The 21,033-nt window shown below is 36.1% G+C and overlaps 5 protein-coding genes across 5 annotated transcripts; 2 read left to right on the forward strand and 3 right to left on the reverse strand.

Moving 5' to 3' along the window:
- Positions 1-511: 511 nt before the first annotated feature.
- LOC110797006 (sm-like protein LSM3A) lies at positions 512-5,047 on the reverse strand. The gene is made up of 3 exons (XM_022002095.2): positions 4,786-5,047; positions 2,745-2,840; positions 512-752 (listed from the first exon to the last, which is right to left on the reverse strand). Exons 1-3 carry the CDS (start codon positions 4,903-4,905, stop codon positions 672-674), a joined length of 297 nt encoding a protein of 98 aa, XP_021857787.1. The 5' UTR covers positions 4,906-5,047; the 3' UTR covers positions 512-671.
- A 585-nt stretch (positions 5,048-5,632) lies between these two features.
- LOC110796999 (uncharacterized) lies at positions 5,633-6,040 on the reverse strand. Its single transcript, XM_022002089.2, has one exon. The coding sequence runs from the start codon at positions 6,038-6,040 to the stop codon at positions 5,633-5,635; it is 408 nt and encodes a 135-aa protein (XP_021857781.2).
- A 2,338-nt stretch (positions 6,041-8,378) lies between these two features.
- LOC110796998 (protein FAR1-RELATED SEQUENCE 5-like) lies at positions 8,379-11,442 on the forward strand. Its single transcript, XM_056842477.1, has 8 exons — positions 8,379-8,488; positions 8,761-9,528; positions 9,609-10,374; positions 10,506-10,565; positions 10,649-10,747; positions 10,850-10,915; positions 11,146-11,304; positions 11,425-11,442. Exons 1-8 carry the CDS (start codon positions 8,379-8,381, stop codon positions 11,440-11,442), a joined length of 2,046 nt encoding a protein of 681 aa, XP_056698455.1.
- Positions 11,443-13,586: 2,144 nt separating this feature from the next.
- LOC110796997 (protein FAR1-RELATED SEQUENCE 7-like) lies at positions 13,587-15,367 on the reverse strand. Its single transcript, XM_022002087.2, has 3 exons — positions 14,851-15,367; positions 14,390-14,631; positions 13,587-14,138 (listed from the first exon to the last, which is right to left on the reverse strand). Exons 1-3 carry the CDS (start codon positions 15,365-15,367, stop codon positions 13,587-13,589), a joined length of 1,311 nt encoding a protein of 436 aa, XP_021857779.2.
- A 1,004-nt stretch (positions 15,368-16,371) lies between these two features.
- On the forward strand, positions 16,372-18,568 carry LOC110797005 (uncharacterized). Its single transcript, XM_022002094.2, has one exon. It carries the CDS (start codon positions 17,077-17,079, stop codon positions 18,388-18,390), a length of 1,314 nt encoding a protein of 437 aa, XP_021857786.1. The 5' UTR covers positions 16,372-17,076; the 3' UTR covers positions 18,391-18,568.
- Positions 18,569-21,033: the final 2,465 nt, after the last annotated feature.

Genomic DNA, 21,033 nt, shown 5'->3' on the forward strand with positions numbered 1-21,033 from the left:
TGATGCTCCAAACATTACTGATTCGAAGACCCGAGTTAACCCTTTAGGTACAAAACATTTGTATGGCCAACAGGTTTAGGGAACACCTGTAGTATTCTACTCAGATGAAGATTCTTCTAGTATGGAAGCAAAGTTGAACCTTCCTTTTGAAGCAAAATTCTAGATCCGTACTAAGTCATGCCAAGTTTATACCAAGTATTTCATGATTCGTTATGTGCTAATCTGCGTGTTGCTAATTGCCATATGCTGCGTCATGCATGTACTACTCCCTTTAAGTTACTACGAGCTAATTCAAAACTCAAAAGCAATGGATTCAATTCCACGAGCTGAATCTGCACAAAATGTTCACTTAAGATAACTGGCTAGTTTTTAACATATCATCGTAGTATACAATTCAGGTACGAACTATCAATATTTCTCTGCGAAACAAAATCTCAATCCCCACTTAAAAGTGCAGCTGATTTTGATCCACAAATAAACCGTGATCATAAAATGTCAAAATGCAAAAATATGGGAAGCGCATAAAAAATGGCTTACATTAATCCACAAAGTTGTGACATCCTGATTTCTGTCCAAACTAGGTTACATTTGAAAAACTGTTTCTTCATATCTGCCAAGGACACAACAGATCCAACTATATGACGCTCTAGTCAATATTGTGATGCCCTACATCAAGCTGTCCTAAGAGGCGGTGACACCAGTATGACACCATCTCCTCTAACAAATAGATATGGAACAGTGCGCCTTGTGGTCTGGGAAAAAAAGAAGCAAATCATGTAAGATGTAAAGAATCCACAGTGAGTTTGTATGTTTTTAAGGTTTAAATAAGTGTTTAAAATTTATGGGACTGATCCAAATTATATGATGCATATAATTTTATTAGATGCCTAAACAACAAGACTAAATTAGGTGTTGATAAAAAAATAAGTGCAAGTTAAAATACACAAACCCACCCCCCACCCCCCCAACGAGCTATCTCTCAATTATACACTTGCAACTCTAGAAATGAGCTCTGTAATACAAAGTATGAACACCGCAGGTTTCTCGGGACGTAATGGAGATTGGCAGTTTGTACACCAAAACACCAGTGGATAGAAAACACTGCAGGTTCCGCTTGTGTCCGTTCATCTAGTTCCTTGATACATGAGTAGCAATTTATAGGATTTGATTATCAAAGGCTCCCTTGAGATCCAACACGACGTAGCAAAGAAAATGAGAATGTGTGGAAGGCTCTAATTTTAGAACAGTCCTATGGTATTGTGGAACATCAGTTTGAGCCTTTGATATATTTAGGGGATTTTGGTGTGAAGGAATGGGGAATTGAGAGTGGGATGCCAGCCAGTTCAAAACACAGCACAAAATAACAACTAAAATGAATCCATAGAAGTGTAAGTACAGCCAGCTGGGATGTCAATTTTTATGGATTTCGAAATCACAATTTGAAGTACACAAATGTTATTTGATATTTCAATCACACAGAATACCAGAACAGCCTTAGGTATCTAGCAATTAATTTACTGTTCTTCCCTAATATTTTACTATGAATATATGAAAAACTGACCTGTTCTAGACTTCTAGGTTATTCTGACAGATTTACACGTCTTTAAAATAAATTCCTCCTCCCTTTCGTACTATAGACCAACATATTTTACTTTATTCATTACATATTCACTCTGATCCATAGTATTGGTAGGGGTGTAAGTGGACTGAGAAAAGTCCATAGTCCAATCCAATACAGTCCAACAAGTTCGGATTTTGGACTGGACTTGGAACTCCAATTATCAAGTCCAAAGTCATAAACTTTTAATTATATATGCCTGCATAATTTTAAAAATATTATGAAATATGTGAATTTTGGGCCTTTATTTGCTATAGGTCATAAAAAGATAATGTTACACACTATATAAAACGCGAATCCAATTTTTTCTTCTCAGCCTCTATCTCTTTCGCCTTCTCTTTACGGTTGTGGTGATTGATTATTGATCTTTAACATATTTTAAAGTTCAAATCTTTAAGAATTGAAACCTTGTTTGGTCTAAGTATAGATGTGTAAGACATATTGTTATTTGCAATTATATCTTTTGCTTAATTGATTGTTTGCTATTTCTTTTTCCTTTATGGAAGAGTGACTTGTATTAAAAAAATTCATAACCAATATTTAATACTCCGTACTCGTATATTTTATTTTACGTGTCGAAAAAAATTAGATGGTAAGAGTGACTTCAATCCAGTACATCTAATTTACACCCCTATCCATAGTGATAGTGGTAATGGGATTAATGAAATTTGATGGCGAAAAAGACATGTTCAAAGGTGGACAAACTTATAGTGGACTTTGGTATGAGATTTCCCTTAAAAATTTAAAGATAAAGTTATACTACCTTCGTTTCAAAATTATCTTTACGACAAAGTAAAAAAATTGTGTAAAAAGGTGGGTGGATATAATAAAATATGGATAAAGTATGGTAGATGGGTAAGAAAAAAATGAATAAAGTAAGAAAAAGTGAGTGAAAAGTTGTAAATGTTGGGGTAAGAGAGGTAAGATAGTAAATTTTCATGTCAAAAAATAGATTAAAGCAAAGTGTAAAGAACATCATGAAACAGACTAAAACGAAAAGTGAAACGAAAAGTGAAGATCATTCTGAAACGGAGGTAGTATTAGACCAAATATTACCGTCTACCAAATTGCCACTTGGAGTATTAGACACTCATACAGGAATTGAGGGAGTGTAAAATTGACATACCCGAACAATTTCCTCATAAGTTTCATCATCAATTTCCACAGTTGTCACAATTTCCTCAACATCTCCAAGAATCATATTCAAATGCTGATCATAAGCCTGCAAATCAGCATAAGTAAAGTTGAACAAAACTACACTGCTCGTAAGCCAGATAAACAGCATTGGGGAAAATGAAAAAGATCCAGATTATTTTTTCTAAAAAAAATTATTGGAGTTTATCTTGTTCAAATCTCGCAAAAAAAAATTATAATAAACAAGCTACAGTTCTAAAAAAACAAAAATTGAAATTAGAGCCTTATGAAGAAGGTCACAAGAAGAAAACACGTGATTTAAAATCAAAGCACATAGAATTTTCCTGAACAAAATCAAACAAAATATAATAACGGAAGTAGGTTGACATCAAAGAAACAGGACAAGTAAATCAACTATGACCGTAAACTCCTAAAGCACTAAGGTAAAGGTAATCCCTTATTTCACAAAGCCAACACCTTAAATGAAGCAACAATGAGAAAGAAAATAATAAAAGTGCATGACAGAAGATGCTGAAGCTCATTTAAAATCAAGTGACATGGTGAAACTACATCATACGGTCTTTTCAATATCGCATAGCCTCAAAACACTCTACATAGGTATACATGTACTATGACATGGTGGAAGATAGAACGAAATAAGTAGAATGAAAAGCTACAGAAACAGAAAATCACACAACTCCAAAGAAACCAACAACTGCCCACAACACCTGTAAGTAGACCTGGTTATCGGGCGGGGCGGGTCAGGGTCGGTGCGGGTCAAAAGAGGGTCGGGTATTGAAAGGGTCATTTTTAGCGGGTCGATAATGGGCGGGTCAAAAGCGGGTTGCGGGTCAATAGCGGGTCATTAGTGGGCGGGTCAATAAACGAGCAATAAAAAATGAAAAACAAAAGAGCCATGTGCAAGTACAAGTAAATACGAAGCTATACACGTAATTTTTTGTATCATTACTATTTTAATTTTCAAAATAATTGTAGTATAAATTTGACCCTATAATGACCCTGTCCAATAAAGGCCCTGTCCAATAAGAGCCCTGCCCAATAAAAGCCCTATTAACTTAACCCTAACCCTATATCCATTGGACTACCCTGTCCAATAACCAGGTCTACCTGTAAGTACACAACACCATCCCTACCCAAGCCATTCACCCCCTCAGGAAGTCTTTTATGTATACACCATCAAGGCACCCCGACGCACTTCTCAGAAATCACCTCACTTATGAAATGGCAAGGAAGCGAGAGACTCTTCTCATCCCCTAGGCTGCATAAACTAATAGGCACTGTAAATTAAAAAGTTTGGCTAAGTCGATTATTAGAGTCACTAATACTATGCATTATTTTTGTTGTCCCAAAGAGGAGGAATAGAATAACTCCAAATCATCATGCGTCAGTCAATTGCCTGCCATACAACTGATATTTGAAGAGTTCTCAAAGAATTTGTCTTTTCACATCAATTCAAAATTTAAATTTACCAAACTGCTAAATTCTCAAATGATTTCCTCCTATTCTTCCTCAAAAATCGATCGAATGCATAGAACGTCTCCGACATAGTAGAATGGTAACTCAAGATGGAAATCCCAGCTATCTGAAAGCCCAATTCACACCATAAAAAGCAGAGAATCCAATTTTTTGAGTTAAACGCACCACGCAAAGAGCAAAATTTGCTTCAAATTTGAAAAGCGTAAACAAAAATGACATTATTACCCAATTATACCCAGAAAACGTAATTCTTTCGGAACCGAACACGCAAAAAAAAGGCAAAATTTAACTCATACTTGTTATGCAAAAACGACAATTGGACACAAATTTCGAAATGAACCCCAAAATGAACAATATAGACACTCAGAAAGGAAATTACATAAACAAGAACCCTAATTTCAGAACTAGACGACAAAAATAATAAATATGAAAATCTGTAATAACAGTAGAGTAATATGTTAATTAAGTAAGAAGTTTATGAATTATTGAGAAGGAGAAATTGAAAGGAATTGGTGAAGGGAAAAGGAGGTACATACATGAAGTTTGCCACGGAGCTCGCGGTCGGAACGAAGCTTGACATAGATACGCTCGTCGAGGCTGAGACGTATGAGATCGAGAGGCTCCTTGACTGCGCTCTCTTCTTCTGTGGTCGACATTTTCGTTGCTACTCAACACTTGACAAAGAGGAGAGAGAAAGAGGTGGAGTATGGGGGCGTGAGAACTGGGAACAGGAAGGAGACTGAGGAGAGTCAAATTTCTGGGGTTTTTATTCTTTGAAATTTTTGACACCAATAACTCTATTTGGGATTTTTTTGGTTGACATATAAACAAGAAGTGGAAATTCATGGCATTATGGATTTTTTTTAATGTTTTTTTAGGACAATGCAAATAAAGGGGACAAACTAAAGACCTAGTCTAACACTAGTTGTCAAGTTATGGCCGTTATGACAAATAAATAAGAAATTTTTTCTACAGTACAAGAATTGAAAGTGGTTGCTATTTTCTTGTTATTATCACGAATGACGGGTCTGGATTCTTTGGAAGCCTTGTTCTCATTGGCCAGCCCATGGATGAGCTGCGTGGAGTCCATCCAAATGACCACATCCAGGTCATGCGAGCTAAGTTGTTGAACAGCAGTAAGGGCCATCATTGCTTTCGCTTGGTGGAACGTGGAAGCGAAGATGCGTGTGGCACCATGATCTACCACCACCCCTCTGTGGTTAATCACCCATCCCACTGCAGCGTCCCGTAACATGTGCTCCCTTCCCTTCCTTTTCTTCCATGCTCCGTCAACAATAAACACCATGGGGTATGCATTAGTCACCGAGCCAGTCATCCATTATTGCTTATCAGGTTTCCTAGGGTCACCTTTTGCATCCTCTTCTAGGTCTCCCACCCCAATCCCAACTGAGATATCCCACCTTTGAGTCCACCATTCGCCATTATGAGAATCAAGCCAGGGTCGCAGCGACTCCCACGAAAAACACACTCGTTCCTGTGTATCCAAATACTCCACATGATGGCAATAACCTCAGCCAACCTAAGGTCATCTCTCCCATCTTCCTTCATCATATATAGCATGATGTTTTTAAGCCAAGTTATGATCCCAATAGTTGGGTCACTGGCAATATTCAAGCCCAAATTGCTTGATTTCCACACTCTCACAGGCAGTTCACACTTGAGCAGCACATGGTCTGTAGTTTTTGCCTCCTTATTGTAAAGAGGGCAGGCTATAGGCACGTTAATACCCCTTTGACGGAGACATGCTCTTACTGGTAGTGCATCATGCATGATTTTCCACCCAAAGATTTTTCACTTAGGCCAGATTTTCCTCTTCCACCACTTACTCTAAAATTTGGAAGAAGAAGGACTGTTCTGGTTTTTCCCTTGTAGTAGCCAGTAGCCCGAGCTAGTGGTGTAAATCCCCCGAACTTGTTGGAGCCCACCCCCGATCACCTTCCATCTCTTCTTGTTGAATATGAGTTACTTGAATATCTTTTGCCGTATCCCTGTAAAAAATCTCCTAAATCATATTGTGATTCCAAGCCTTAGTCGGTGTTAAAATCTCCTCCACCTAAATGGGCCTAGGTTGCGAAAAGTTGGTGCTAGGCTTGAATGAAATAGCATGCTTTCCAACCCAAATATGTTTCTCTATTTTTGTAAGTCTCCCGTTGCCAATAACACGACAAAAGCCCGTTTTCATGGTTGCAACGGTCTTCATAATTCCCCTGGCCACCCACGACGGTGTTCTTGGGGTGATCTGTTGAGCTGCACTAGAGAACCACTCATCCCCGTATTTCGCTCGAAACACCCTGCTTACAAGTAAGTCGGGCTCTAAATGATTCCTCCAAGCTTTCCTGGATAGAAGGGTTGAATTTCAAGAGTTGAGATTTTGCATCCATACCCCCCTCTGATTTGTGGCTTTCCAAGAGGGATTGCTTTCTCTAGTAGACAGGGCGCTTGTCCATGTAAGTGGACCACCAAAACTTTAACATGAGGGGACTGATTTTTTGAGCATGGTCTTGGGAACTAAGAAGACAGCCAGGTGAGAGGCCATAACAACCACTATGCTATTTGTTAGAATCATTTTTCCGGATTGGTTTAACTGTGCAAGTTTCCACGAGGCTTGCTTTTGAGTGGCCTTTTATACAAGTGGGGTAAAGGCGCATTTCGATCCCATCAACCTCAATAGGGAATCCCAGATATATCCCAAATTTTGGTTGTTCATAAACTCCCATAATCCCACGAAGGATTCTCCTGAACTTGTGATGCATGTTGTTGGAGAAAATAACATAAGACTTTTGAATACTTACCATTTTCTCTTATATGCTGCAGAATTCAGTCATCACTTTCTTGAGTTCCCCAAAATTACGAATGGGTTGGAATCAAGGATAATGCAATGGACATTATGGATTGGGTAGTTGTTTATTTGACATAAAAACAGTAAAAAAGGAGGAAGTTTGAAATTCATGAAAAGTTGGAATTCCTATAATATATGGAAAGTACACAATTAGTTATTTACAAGTACGTGGTGTACAATAAATGTAATACATCGAATTAAAAGTTAACTCAAAATGCTTAAAAGTTATCTCGGTATATGTAAAAGTTAATTTTTAGTAACAATTTCTTTCATTCTAATAATGTATAAAAGTAACAATTTCTTTCATTTTTAGTAACAATTTCTTTCAATTTCTTTCATTATTCCTCAAAGTTCAATAATAATGTATAAAGGTAACTATTTAACCCTTTAAACGTCCATCTATCAACTCTTTTTTCATAATATAAAAGTTAATTTTTTTTAACGGGATAATATAAAAGTTAATAAAAACATACTTCATACTCAGCGTTACAAATAATTGAGTAAAAGTTACAATAAAGGGGATAAAAGTTATATCGTTGTATAATAAATTTAGTGTACATCTTGTGCGTGCAAAACCTTTTGTAGAAAATAAATTAGCTAGCCCCCCCTTGGTCGCGTCCGGATCTTATAGATTTCCAAGAAAACTCTACATTGTAGAGTTCAGGAAATCTGGACCCTTGAAGATAATCAACGACAGATAACAACTTCAGCATTTAAAAAAAATAAAAAATATTAAAAGATCTCCCAACACAATCCCACGTAATTACTAACAAATTTCCCGCTAATACAAATTCCCACCAAAATCTTCAACCCTAGATCAGAAGGTCGACATTTGCCTCTTTGACTTTTGATCGTAAAATCTTCTGTAAAAAATTCAAGCTTTCAAGGTACTATCAAATTTCTTTATCGTCTATTATCGGATACTGAAAGATTGAAGGTATGTTCAACAACTTTTTAAAATTTACTATGTTTCTTTTTAATAATTGTATGTATGATGAAACTGATATACGGAGTATCGGTTTATGTATGTGGTCGCATTCGTTATTGATCAAACTTATTGCAGGTGCACTATTCTTTATTTAACATTCTATCGATTAATTATCCTTATATATGAGAATTGTTTTACACTATGCCATCCATGGTTAAATTCTTTATAACCGTTATTTCCTATGGTCTATATTTATCAATTCGTAGTCAGTCAATCAAGCAAGCACATGCATTTATATGTTTAGTTATTTATATTAATACCAATATTTTTTTCATAGAATGATGGATAGTTTGTTAGCAAATGAGTCAAGTGATAATATAGTGATATCAGACAATTGGGTTCCTCGTGTTGGTATGGAATTCGACTTGGTGGATCATGCTTGGAATTTTTGGTTAGAATACATAGGTACGATGGTTTTAATGTTCCCAAACGTTATGAGAACAAGAATAAGAATGGACAAGTGACTTCGCGAAGATTTCTGTGTTCGAAAGAGGGTTTTCGCCCATCTGACAAACGAGATCATTTGACGACTAATCCTGGGGCTGAAACAAGAACTGGTTGCATGGTTCGTATTGGAATTATTTTAATTAAGCCTACAGGAAAATATCGAGTTCATGAATTTGTATCCGAACACAATCATGTACTTCACTGTCAATGAACTAGCTACTTGTTGTCATCACAAAGGAAGATAACGGAAGTACAAGATGTTGAAATTGAACTAGCTGATGATTCTGGAATTAGGCCTAGAGCAGCTCATGAGTTTATTGGTGCACATGTCGGTGGATCAAACAATCTTGGTTACACCCATAGAGACCATAAAAATTATCTACGTACTAAGCGACAAAGAGATTATGTGTATGGGGAAGCAGGAATTTTGTTAAAATATTTTCACTTACAAACAATCGAGAATCCTTCATTCCAATATTCACTTCAATTAGATTGTGAAGAACAAATAACAAACATTTTTTGGGCTGATGCAAAGATGCTTATTGATTATGCTTCATTCGGAGACGTAGTTGCCTTTGGCACTACATTTGGTACAAATAAAGAGCATCGACAACTTGGTGTATTTGTTGGTTTTAACCATTTCGGGGAGACGACGGTTTTTGGTGCAGCTCTTTTGTATGATGAAACAACTGAGTCTTTTAAGTGGTTGTTTGAAACATTTCTAGCAACACATGGCAATAAGCATCCGAAGACAATCTTCACTGACCAAGATATCGCTATGGGAAAGGCTATTGCAGAGGTGATGCCAAAGGTGTGGCATGGATTGTGTACTTGGCACATCACAGAAAATGCAACCAAGCACTTGCTACGCTATGGATCAGCTGTTCTTCAAGAGTTCAAAGCTTGTATGTATGAGATTAAAGAAGAGGTGGAGTTTGAAAAGGCATTTGAAGTATTGCGTGGGAAAGTCACACAACAAAGCTGGTTAGAAAGTATATATATGTTGTAAAAGAAAAGTGGGCAGAATGTTACATGAAAAATGTATTTTCTCTGGGGATGCGTAGCACTCAATTAAGTGAAAGCTTCAACAAGGATTTAAAAGGTTATCTAAAATGCACTTTGGATATAATGCGTTTTTTCAAACAATTTGAGAGGGTTGTTGGGCTAAAGCGGCAAAATGAGACAAACAATGAGTTTGATACGCGGGAAAAACTGCCAAGTATTAAGATGCAGAGATCACCTTTACTTAGGCAAGTTGGCCAAATTTATACTCCTAATATATTTGAAGCTTTTCAAGATGAGTATGATTGGTCAATGGCAGCTTATATTAAGCAGCCTGTTGAAGGTCAACTAAGAAATGAATATAGAGTTGCAATTTTAGACCTTGAAACTGATAACTCTATTGATAAAGAATACCAAGTCTTGAGTGATCCTTTGACTGAAACAATTTCGTGTAGTTGTAAAATGTTTGAAAGATTGGGAATATTGTGTGCTCATGCATTGAAAGTCCTTGATACTATGAATATTAAGTTGGTTCCTGCGAAATATATTTTAAAACGCTGGACTAGAGAAGCAAGGGCTGAAACTGTGCAGGATATTTTTGGGAGGATTATTCTTGAAGACCCTCAGTTGGATGCTACTCGTAGATACAAAGCTTTATGTCAAAAGTTTGTAAAAATGGCTTCAAGAGCATCTAAATTTGTAGAATCATCATCATTGGTAGAGAGTGGGTTGAATAATTTGATTGTTGAGGTTGAAAAGTTACTCTTGAACCTTAAAATAAAAATGGAGCTTCTTTATTTTCTAAGAAGAATGCAAGTGAACAACAAGGTTTTCCACAAGCCTTCATTCCCGATAATATTACTTTGAAGCCGAAAGAGGGGAAAAAGGGGGGTAAACAAAGGAAAAGTTGGACTGAAAAGTTTCATGATGTAAATACCTAAGAATCTCAATCTGATCAGAGAAAAAAAAGCAAGAAGAAAGTGTCAAGTGACCCAAACAGAGAAAATATACCGCCACAGGTATGTATGAATAGACGCTGTAATTAATTCCTAATTGTTTTTTAACTACTAATAATTTTTTTCATTTGGAATCAATAAATTAGGAAGGAGAAAATCAGGTGGTTTTACCACAACAATTTATGTCATTTGGGAACAATTATCCAAATTTTGAAGTACCTTGCAGTAGTTATACACAACTCTTGGTAATTATTAGTAAACTAATTCATATATCAGAACTTCCATCTCAACTTCAATAATGTTTTGTTTGTTAACGTACTATAGTGGCTTTGTGTTTTGTAACCTAGGGTGCTTATGGGAGCCAAGCTCAACCTTATTTTGATTTGTGGGCAGGGACCTCATTTCCATATCAGGTATACACATACCATAGCTGCAACAATTTATATTTTGGGAATAATGCTTCATATTTCAGTGACTTCTTGTAGGTTATGAACGTCCATAATTTTACTCCAACTCCATCCCAGACCAATTTTAGTCAAACTCCATTCTAAACTGGATTGGATGCCGCAAACCTGCAGGAAATCTGAGTTATGAGATAGAAAAATTGGTGAAAGATTATAATGGGAATTTTGGTTTTCATCAGCTTTATAAGATGGCACTTTCGGTGTCTGTCTATTTCTTATGGTTGGAGCGCAACTGTAGGATTTTTAATCATGCAACTCGCAATTCTACAGAGATTATTAAGAGCATACAACTTGTTGTTGCTACCAGATGTCTACATATGAAGAAGCTGATTGATCCTGTGCCTTGAGACTGGTTTGTCTAGGTGCTTTGTGGATTGTTGCTTCTGTTGGTTTTCTGCTTGCTATTGAAATCTAGTTTGCAGTCTGCTTTGTGCCTCTGCTTCTGGTTGTCTGTGCAGTCTGTGTTTGTTGTTTAAAGTATTGTTGTTCTGCTCGGGTCTGATTTGATTTCATTGTATAGATGATTTTGAATTTTAGCTACCTTGTAGTACAATTATGCTTCTTCTTCTTCTTTAATTAGTCTAGCTAAATGCTATTGAAAACAATTATTCAATTAGTTTGGCCACCTTCTTTTGTACCAACTTAATATTCAAGTATTTCTTTGTAATTGTTTGTTTTAACAATCATGTAGCCTATAAAGGACTTGAACCTACATCTTTGTGTGCGTATTGTCACAAAACGCTCTACCATATTGAGCTAATAGGCTATAAAGTACGCAGTTGTTGTAATATATTGAGCCAAAATAACAGACACACACCATAACCCATAACAAAATCCACTGCAAAGTATAAAGAAATGGACATCAAGCAACAAGAAGTGTGTTTTCATCATAACCAACTTGTCTGATCACCAGTGGTTTGCAGCTGAGGCAATGATATCATGTATTGGATGTACTTACAACTAATTAAGCACCATGATGGGTTATGTTTATAGCCTTCTAAATACATTAATTGACCATTATGTTGCCAAGAGTCCTTGGAAAGAAGGTCATGGGATGTGGTTCACGAGTTGATGCAGAGGTTGTATCTTTCTCCTTAAGATATGGCAAATAGAATTCAATTAATGAGTACTACCTTGCTCAATTACAAGAGCTTCTAACCAAGTAACTAAGTCCATTATTTCAGATGCTTTTTAAGTATTGAACATGAATGCAATAAAAATCAAAGAAATTAACCACATTTGTATTTCATCAAACAAGTAATATATATAAATTCTGAAAAATCCAAGCTTTAATACACATAATTAATGAAATAATGGTTCATGTTCTTTAATTGAATCCCCTTTTAATCAATCAAACACCAAACGGAAATGAACTCAATCAAAATCTGGGCAACACCAATCAACCCATAATCACAATCAATACCCAAATAATCATCAATAGACCACACACCAAATCAACAAAAACAGTAATCCTCGAACAATTAAGGAGAAAATCACATCAATTACACGAAAGTTAAATCCCTAAAAGAAAATCAAAATACCATGAAATATACCTAGCAAAGTGAATCAAACAATGTTTTTTGAAGATGACGGTTGATTGGTGTTGCCCCGAGAATCGACACACCTCGCCGGCGATTGTTGGTCGACCGATTGTTGGCGGTGGTGGTGATGGGAGTACGGAGGGTTAGAACTCTTGGAAGCTCTCACCCATTTTTTGAGAGCGTGTTTGATTTTTAGTAAAAGGAGAGAGATGGAAGTTTAATTTGGTGGGGGAGATCTTTAAATTTTTTAATAATTTTTTTTTAAATGCTGAAGTTGTTATTTGTCGTTGATTATCTTCAAGGGTCCAGATTTCCCGAAACTCTACAATGTAGAGTTTCTTTGGAAATTCAGAGGATTCAGACGCGGTTGAGCTTGGCTTCCATAAGCACCCTAGGTTACAAAACACAACGCCACTATAGTACGTTAACAAAAAACATTATTGAAGTTGAGATGGAAGTTCTGATACATGAATTAGTTTACTAATAATTACCAAGGGTTGTGTATAACTACTGCAAGGTACTTCAAAATTTTGATAGTTGTTCCCAAATGACATAAATTGTTGTGGTAAAACCACCTGATTTTCTCCTTCCTAATTTATTGATTCCAAATGAAAAAAAATTTTAGCAGTTAAAAAATAATTAAGAATTAATTACAGCTTTTATTCATACATACCTGTGGCGGTATATTTTCTCTGTTTGGGTCACTTGACACTTTCTTCTTGCTATTTTTTCTCTGGTCAGATTGAGATTCTTGGGTATTTACATCATGAAACTTTTCAGTCCAACTTTTCCTTCGTTTACCCCCCTTTTTCCCCTCTTTCGGCTTCAAAGTAATATTATCAGGAATGAAGGTTTGTGTTTCACCTTGCTGTTCACTTGCATTCTTCTTAGAAAATAAAACAGCTCCACTCTTTTCTATTTTAAGGTTCAAAAGTAACTTTTCAACCTCAACAATCAAATTATTCAACCCACTCTTTACCAATGATGATGATTCTACAAAGTTAGATGCTCTTGAAGCCATTTTTACAAACTTTTGACATAAAGCTATGTATCTACGAGTAGCATCCAACTGAGGGTCTTCAAATAATCCTCCCAGAAATATCCTGCACAGTTTCAGCCCTTGCTTCTCTAGTCCAGCGTTTTAAAATATATTTCGCAGGAACCAACTTAATATTCATAGTATCAAGGACTTTCAATGCATGAGCACACAATATTCCCAATCTTTCAAATATTTTGCAACTACACGAAATTGTTTCAGTCAAGGGATCACTCAACACTTGGTATTCTTTATCAATAGAGTTATCAGTTTCAAGGTCTGAAATTGCAACTCTATATTCATTTCTTAGTTGACCTTCAACAGGCTGCTTAATATAAGCTGCCATTGACCAATCATACTCATCTTGAAAAGCTTCAAATATATTAGGAGTATAAATTTGGCCAACTTGCCTAAGTAAAGGTGATCTCCGCATCTTAATTCTTGGCAGTTTTTCCCGCGAATCAAACTCATTGTTTGTCTCATTTTGCCGCTTTATCCCAACAACCCTCTCAAATTGTTTAAAAAAACGCATTATATCCAAAGCGCATTTTAGATAACCTTTTAAATCCTTGTTGAAGCTTTCACTTAATTGATGCTACGCATCCCCATAGAAAATACATTTGTCATGTAACATTCTGTCCACTTTTCTTTGACAACATATATACTATCTAACCAGCTTTGTTTTGTGACTTTCCCACGCAATACTTCAAATGCCTTTTCAAACTCCACCTCTTCTTTAATCTCATACATACAAGCTTTGAACTCTTGAAGAACAGCTGATCCATAGCGTAGCAAATGCTTGGTTGCATTTTATGTGATGTGCCAAGTACACAATCCATGCCACACCTTTGGCATCACCTCTGCAATAGCCTTTCCCATAGCGATATCTTGGTCAGTGAAGATTGTCTTTGGATGCTTATTTCCATGTGTTGCTAGAAATGTTTCAAACAACCACTTAAAAGATTCAGTTGTTTCATCATACAAAAGAATTGCACCAAAAACCGTCGTCTCCCTGAAATGGTTAAAACCAACAAATACACCAAGTGGTCGATGTTCTTTATTTGTACCAAATGTAGTGTCAAAGGAAACTACATCTCCGAATGAAGCATAATCAATAAGCATCTTTGCATCAGCTCAAAAAATGTTTGTTATTTGTTCTTCACAATCTAATTGAATTGAATATTGTAATGAAGGATTCTCGATTGTTTGTAAGTGAAAATATTTTAACAAAATTCCGGCTTCCCCATACACATAATCTCTTTGGCGCTTAGTACGTAGATAATTTTTATGGTCTCTATGGGTGTAACCAAGATTGTTTGATCCACCGACATGTGCACCAATAAACTCATGAGCTGCTCTAGGCCTAATTCCATAATCATCAGCAAGTTTAATTTCAACAGCTTGTACTTCCGTTATCTTCCTTTGTGATGACAACAAGTAGCTAGTTCCTGGACAGTGAAGTACATGATTGTGTTCGGATACAAATTCATGAACTCGATATTTTCCTGTAGGCTTAATTATAATAATTCCAATACGAACCATACAACCAGTTCTTGTTTCAGCCCGAGGATTAGTCGTCAAATGATCTCGTTTGTCAGATAGGCGAAAACTCTCTTTCGAACACAAAAATCTTCGAGAAGTCACTTGTCCATTCTTATTCTTGTTCTCATAATGTTTGCGAACATTAAAACCCATCTTACCTCCATATTCTAACCAAAAATTCCAAGCATGATCCATCGAGTCGAATTCCATACCAACACGAGGAACCCAATTGTCTGATATCACTATATTATCACTTGACTCATTTGCTAACGAACTATCCATCATTCTATGAAAAAAAATAAACATTGGTATAAATATAAATAATTAAATATATAAATGTGCTTGCTTGATTGATTGATTACGAATTGATAAATATACACCATGACTCCATGAGAAATAACGGTTATAAAGAATATAAACATGTGAAAAACAATTCTCATATTTAAGCATAATTAATCGATAGAATGTTAAATAAAGAATAATGAAACTGCAATAAGTTTGATCAAACAAAGAATGTGACCACATAATACTTCGTATATCAATCAGTTTCATCATACATACAATGATTAAAATATAAGCATAGTAAATTTAAAATATTTGTTGAACATACCTTCAATGTATCAATATCCGATAATTTACGATAATGAACATGGATTTTACCTTCAAAGCTTGAATTGTTTATTTTGACAATAATGAAAACGTGTAATACACGGAAGAAAAATAAACAGGTGGAATGTATTACGAGGTAAATGTCGACCTTCTGATCTAGGGTTGAAGATTTTGGTGGGAATTAAGATGCTAGTAATTTATTTTAGCGGGAAGTTTGTTAACAATTGATAGTAATTACGTAGGTTTTTGGTGAGGAGATCTTTTAATTTTTAAAATTTTTGTTTTAATGCTGAAGTTGGTTATCTTCCATAGATTTCATTCAAGGGTCCAGATTTCCTCAACTCTACATGGTAGAGTTTCCTTGGAAATCTAGAGGATCCGGACAAAGTATTATCTTGGCAAAAGTGAAACTCCAAATGGTACAATTGAAAGAAAAAAAGTATTAGTCTGACTCATGGAACACAACTCGTGCTCCATTACTTCTAGCTTGGCGCAATCAACAATACGCCAATACTACTCTCGCACACAAATATAATAACTCCTCCATGACATAAAAAATGCAACTACCTCCATGATTAATGGGTTGATTGGTTTTACATCATCACATTATTTATACAACAACCCTTAAGCAATTAGCAAAACTCACACGTCAAATTTGTCTAGACAATGGTGATCATATAATCACATTCCACAATTTGTCCAAAAATATATTCGCAAATTTGGAGCAAAGTGATGTAGCAGCAGAAAGCATAGTCAAAAATATTTATTCTCCTTTTTAGGATATATTTGATTGATTTTTTTGAAAAGGCCAAATTGCCTTTTGCGGCTTCCCCCCACACACTCCCATACATTGTAACTGCATATACTGCCAAAGTGCCAAGGTTCTGAGAAATTTATTCCTATTTCTCTATATTAATTATTTTATACGAATATCATCCCACATTTTTGCAACATTTAGATCTCCGCCTTTTTCTACCAAATTCTTGTTGTTTATTCCACCAGAGAACACTGTCAGAAGGAGGAGCCCAAATAAGTTTTTTTTAATCTTTATCAGTATTTATTTTTATTGATTTTATGTCCTTTATTTTTGCTGTTTCTGTAATTATTTTTGCTGGGTATTTGAGAATTTAGTTTTTGCTTTGTGATTAATGATGATTTGTTGGAATTGGGATTTTTTTGTTTGAATATTTGAGATATCTGTGAAATTTAAGTTTATCGAGTGATTTTGTATTTGGGTATGTAGCTAAATAAGGTTTTGAAGATATGATCTTGAGTTTCTGGGTTGTTGTTATGTTAGCAATATTAGTTTTTACAAATGGGTTATAGGTTTTGAGAAACGAAGTTGAAAGTATTGTGTTTAGGTTTTATGTTTGGTAGAATTGATGGATAATAATTTGTCATTAGCAAATATGATGCCTGGTGGTGGTTCTGCTTATGTGGGTTCTGATATGCAAGGATCAATTAGGGTTAACCACCATCAGAACCCCAGAAGCCTTCAGCTTGGGCAAGGCTTGATGACCCAGCCATCGTCAATGCACGAGGTTTTTCCGTTGAAAATGGGACAGGGTCATAAACGTGATCAACCAAATTCTATGGCTGATTATAACAAGGGGGAAAGGGGGAAAACTTCGCCAACGGACGAAGATGAGCATAGTTCCAATGGAGAGGGAATGGATGGACAAAGTGATCCTAGTAAGGGAAAGAAAGTACCTCAATGGCATCGTGTAAAATGGAACAGTTCGATGGTTAAGCTTTTAATTACAGCTGTTTCTTACCTTAGTGAAGATGCAGTCTTTGAGGGTTGTTCTCAAGGAAGAAGAAAATATTTGAATTTGCATAAAAAGGGTAAGTGGAAATCGATATCGAAAGTGATGGCTGAGAGGGGTTTTTTTGTTTCACCCCAGCAGTGTGAAGATAAGTTCAATGACCTTAATAAGAGATATAAGAAACTCAATGAAATTCTTGGGAAGGGCACTTCTTGTCAGGTTGTTGAGAAACCAGCACTTCTAGATATGATGGATCATTTATCTGACAAAACAAAAGACGAGGTTAGGAAAATTCTGAGTTCGAAGCATTTGTTCTATGAAGAGTTGTGTTCATATCATAACAATAATAGACTACATTTACCCCATGATCCAGCACTTCAGCAATCTTTGCAGTTGGCATTGAGAAGTAGAGATGACACTGATACTGATTTTAGAAAGCATCTGCATGGTGAAGCTATTGAGGATGATGATGGTGAAGATAGTGAGGATCATGAAGATTATGGTGAAAATTGTAGCAAAGGGGCATATCCTCTCTCTGGGGATCCATCAAAAAGGATGAAACAAGGGCAAGGTCTGGAAAATTCTGATTTCAGGCCTCAATCTACTCAGGATTTCAGCAAGAGTTTCCAGTTGCAATTACAAAATCCATTTGCTGATATGCATCCAGAATTTCCTGAAAATCAGAAAGCAGCTTTATTGCAGAAGCAGCGGTTGAAAGCACAATCATTTCAATTAGAAGAGCAGAAGCTACAAATAAACTCAGAAGCACTGGAGTTGGAGAAACAGCGGTTCAAGTGGCAGCGGTTCTGTAAGAGAAAAGACCGGGAGTTGGAAAAGCTCAAGATAGAAAATGATAGGATGAAGCTTGATAATGAACGTTTAGCACTGGAATTGAAGCGCATGGAAATGAGCTTCACCTCTAATCATTGATATTATTGCTGTTGGAAAATGTTCTATTGACTAGAAATATTGTGTAGCACATCTCTTCTTGTCAGGCATCTTGGACTGCAGACATTTTATTATGGACAAGAGCTAAACCTGACTAGAGGATAAATGCAATGCCTTTATCGATTATTTGAGTTCTAAATGGTACTAGCTTGCTACATAATGTTTTCCTTTTTCCATAGCAACTTCTTTCTTTCTTTTTATTGGCGAGAGGTGTTCATTAGCTTTTGTATACTGTGCTACATGAGTATATTCTCTCTCTCACACTGACATCTTGGTTTATCATACCATCCCTTCATGGGTGGCCATGTTGGTGACCTTGAAGATATCTATGCCTTTTATTTCTCCATGCAATTTTGGGGATGGTGGTATTTGTTTTTTGTCATCAGCAAGTAGCCTATGTCAATTATGTTCAGTGAATTGATATTTACTCAGATTCACTTGTATCTGTGTCATTTTCGAGCAGTACTCTAGTTCAGAGAAGATAAACTGGGGAGGAGCAGAGCATCTGTCCTTGGTAAACCATTTTATATAGTCTATTTTCCTTGTTCTTTTCTCCCCTTTCTTGGATGTTTATAATCACTATTTGGTCCTTTTTGGATTTGCTTAATTGTTGATTTTTCGATTCTAGCATTCATGCATTGTACTTTTCCCCAATGGCAGCATAGGTGACTCCCACCTTTTCCTTATTAAGTAATTGAGTTTCCTGCTTGATTCTCATCTAATCAATGTAATATACAAGTGTATACGTATCATGATTTCTTGGTGCAATTGGTCAGATTCCTACAATTTCCATGTCACTCTTACTCTTTGAACAGATGTTACCTTCAATTGTAGAAATTGAGCTAAAAGATACCACAACATAGTGGCTATCTATGTTCGACAAGGTATGTCTCATAGTCCAATGCACTTGTATAATAATTTCTATCCTTGTGCATGACTTCCTTAATTGCTGTTTCATCTGTCTTCTGCTTGATTGTTTACTTATAACGCTTGGGTAAAACAAGGAATGGAGAATCTTTTATTGTTTGCTTTATATTCTTGCTTCTCAGAGCCCTGTTACGTTCAATAATTTTAAGCCTGAAAGTTTGGACATACGTGTGACCTAGTGAGGTTGATATGTTTTTGTATAAGTTTGATGCATCATAATACGAGTCAGTTCTTGATCTTTCCTGGCAATGGTTGATAACATGTTATGTTGGGGAGTCATGGGTTTTGTGTCATTTTGGCTTAAATAGGATGGATGGCCTTAACATGCTGTGTAAATCTAAAACTTATCACATATCTAAGATAGGGAGTTAAAGGTCGTAGGCGACAGACTGAAATCACACGGTTCATTCATAGATATGTCATCTAGAAAGCCTGATGCAGAGTCTGCCTTTATCAACATTCGCCATTTGGAGTGATGATGCTTTTATTTTTAATACAAGTAGTTGATTTACTTGTTCTGGATTTCGTTGTTTTCAGTTGGATGTGACTGAATGAAGTTGTCACCAAGCTGGATGTTTTAAGAGTAGCCACCGACGAGTTCAAGTATTTTGCTAGGTTTTAACCTGTGTTTTGTTTAACAGCTGAACTGTTAATGGGTGTTGACTAGGTATGTGGCATACAACTTTTTGAAGGAAACAAAAGGATCAATACACATAATGGTTTAGCAAGGGATTGTTAAAAAGCTAAGTGAAACATAAGTGTTGGATAGACTATGGAAGTAGGGGAAATTTCACTGCAGTCTGAAGCATTGCAGTTAGTTTCGTTCTTCGAAACAGGATTTCAAAGGTATTGAATTAGTTTTTAACATTTTGAAAGATTTTCTTTTGATTTTCAAAACGAGATAGATGCTAGGTTAGTTTATGTTGGGTTATTTTTCCTTCCTTAGGACTTAGTACATGCTTGGATCGGGCGTAAAGAATTAAGGGGGTTAATAAGAGAAGGAAGATGGGTGGAGGTAGTGGTTGTTAAGTGAGTAAAGATGGGAAAATTATTAGCATGATTTTGGGCACCCAATCAGGTTGGGTAAGAATTCTGAAGCTTGATACTGGAAGCTCTAATCAGGTTGTGTTGGTGGAGCTAGGTGAGGTTAGTTAGGTTCAGATTTGGTTTCAGTAGTAGATGGACTGTTTGAACAAAATTATCCTAACCTTGTCCATGTCTGATTCTGCATCAAAACTCAGAAGAGATTCTAGGTAGAGCATATTCTTTCTTCTTTTTTTAGTATAGCAGTGTAAATGTTGTTACTTGATCAGGAAACGACTTAAACTAGCACTGAGCGTCTGTCGTCTGTCGTCTGTCGTCTGAGCCCCGCCACCTTAAGCTCTTTATACAGTGATTGTTCTGTTACTCTTTGTTTGCATTGAAGCAATAACATTATGAGATTCGGAATCATCCATTACTGTATTTGGCCACCTTGATCAGTTTACTTGTCATGTCAATCAGGATAAGAATTCAAACCTGTTTTGTCCAAATTCATCAAAAGGACTATTGTTTACAGGAAAACGAGATTCTTCTTAGCTTCAATCGAGAAAGGAACCTTTAACAAATCCACTGGAACCTTATAGCAACAATAGCCCTAGAGGCTAGAGGGTCTTACCCTTACTCCAGACGTAGACACTCTATCTATTAAGCTCTCTT

The sequence above is a fragment of the Spinacia oleracea genome, chromosome 4, assembly GCF_020520425.1.
Source record: "Spinacia oleracea cultivar Varoflay chromosome 4, BTI_SOV_V1, whole genome shotgun sequence".
Lineage (NCBI taxonomy): Eukaryota > Viridiplantae > Streptophyta > Magnoliopsida > Caryophyllales > Amaranthaceae > Spinacia > Spinacia oleracea.

Coding starts and splice junctions, on each gene's coding strand:
- LOC110797006 (XM_022002095.2), bottom strand. CDS start 4,905: ATGTCGACCACAGAAGAAGAGAGCGCAGTCAAGGAGCCTCTCGATCTC. Junction 2,841..4,785: donor AGCTCCGTGGCAAACTTCAT/GTATGTACCTCC, acceptor GCTGATTTGCAG/GCTTATGATCAGCATTTGAA. Junction 753..2,744: donor CTTATGAGGAAATTGTTCGG/GTATGTCAATTT, acceptor TTTTTTTCCCAG/ACCACAAGGCGCACTGTTCC.
- LOC110796999 (XM_022002089.2), bottom strand. CDS start 6,040: ATGCATGATGCACTACCAGTAAGAGCATGTCTCCGTCAAAGGGGTATT.
- LOC110796998 (XM_056842477.1), top strand. CDS start 8,379: ATGGATAGTTTGTTAGCAAATGAGTCAAGTGATAATATAGTGATATCA. Junction 10,748..10,849: donor GTAGTTATACACAACTCTTG/GTAATTATTAGT, acceptor TTTGTAACCTAG/GGTGCTTATGGGAGCCAAGC. Junction 10,916..11,145: donor GGACCTCATTTCCATATCAG/GTATACACATAC, acceptor GGTTTTCATCAG/CTTTATAAGATGGCACTTTC.
- LOC110796997 (XM_022002087.2), bottom strand. CDS start 15,367: ATGGATAGTTCGTTAGCAAATGAGTCAAGTGATAATATAGTGATATCA. Junction 14,632..14,850: donor CGGTGGATCAAACAATCTTG/GTTACACCCATA, acceptor TCGGAGATGTAG/TTTCCTTTGACACTACATTT. Junction 14,139..14,389: donor TTGCAGAGGTGATGCCAAAG/GTGTGGCATGGA, acceptor GGGGATGCGTAG/CATCAATTAAGTGAAAGCTT.
- LOC110797005 (XM_022002094.2), top strand. CDS start 17,077: ATGGATAATAATTTGTCATTAGCAAATATGATGCCTGGTGGTGGTTCT.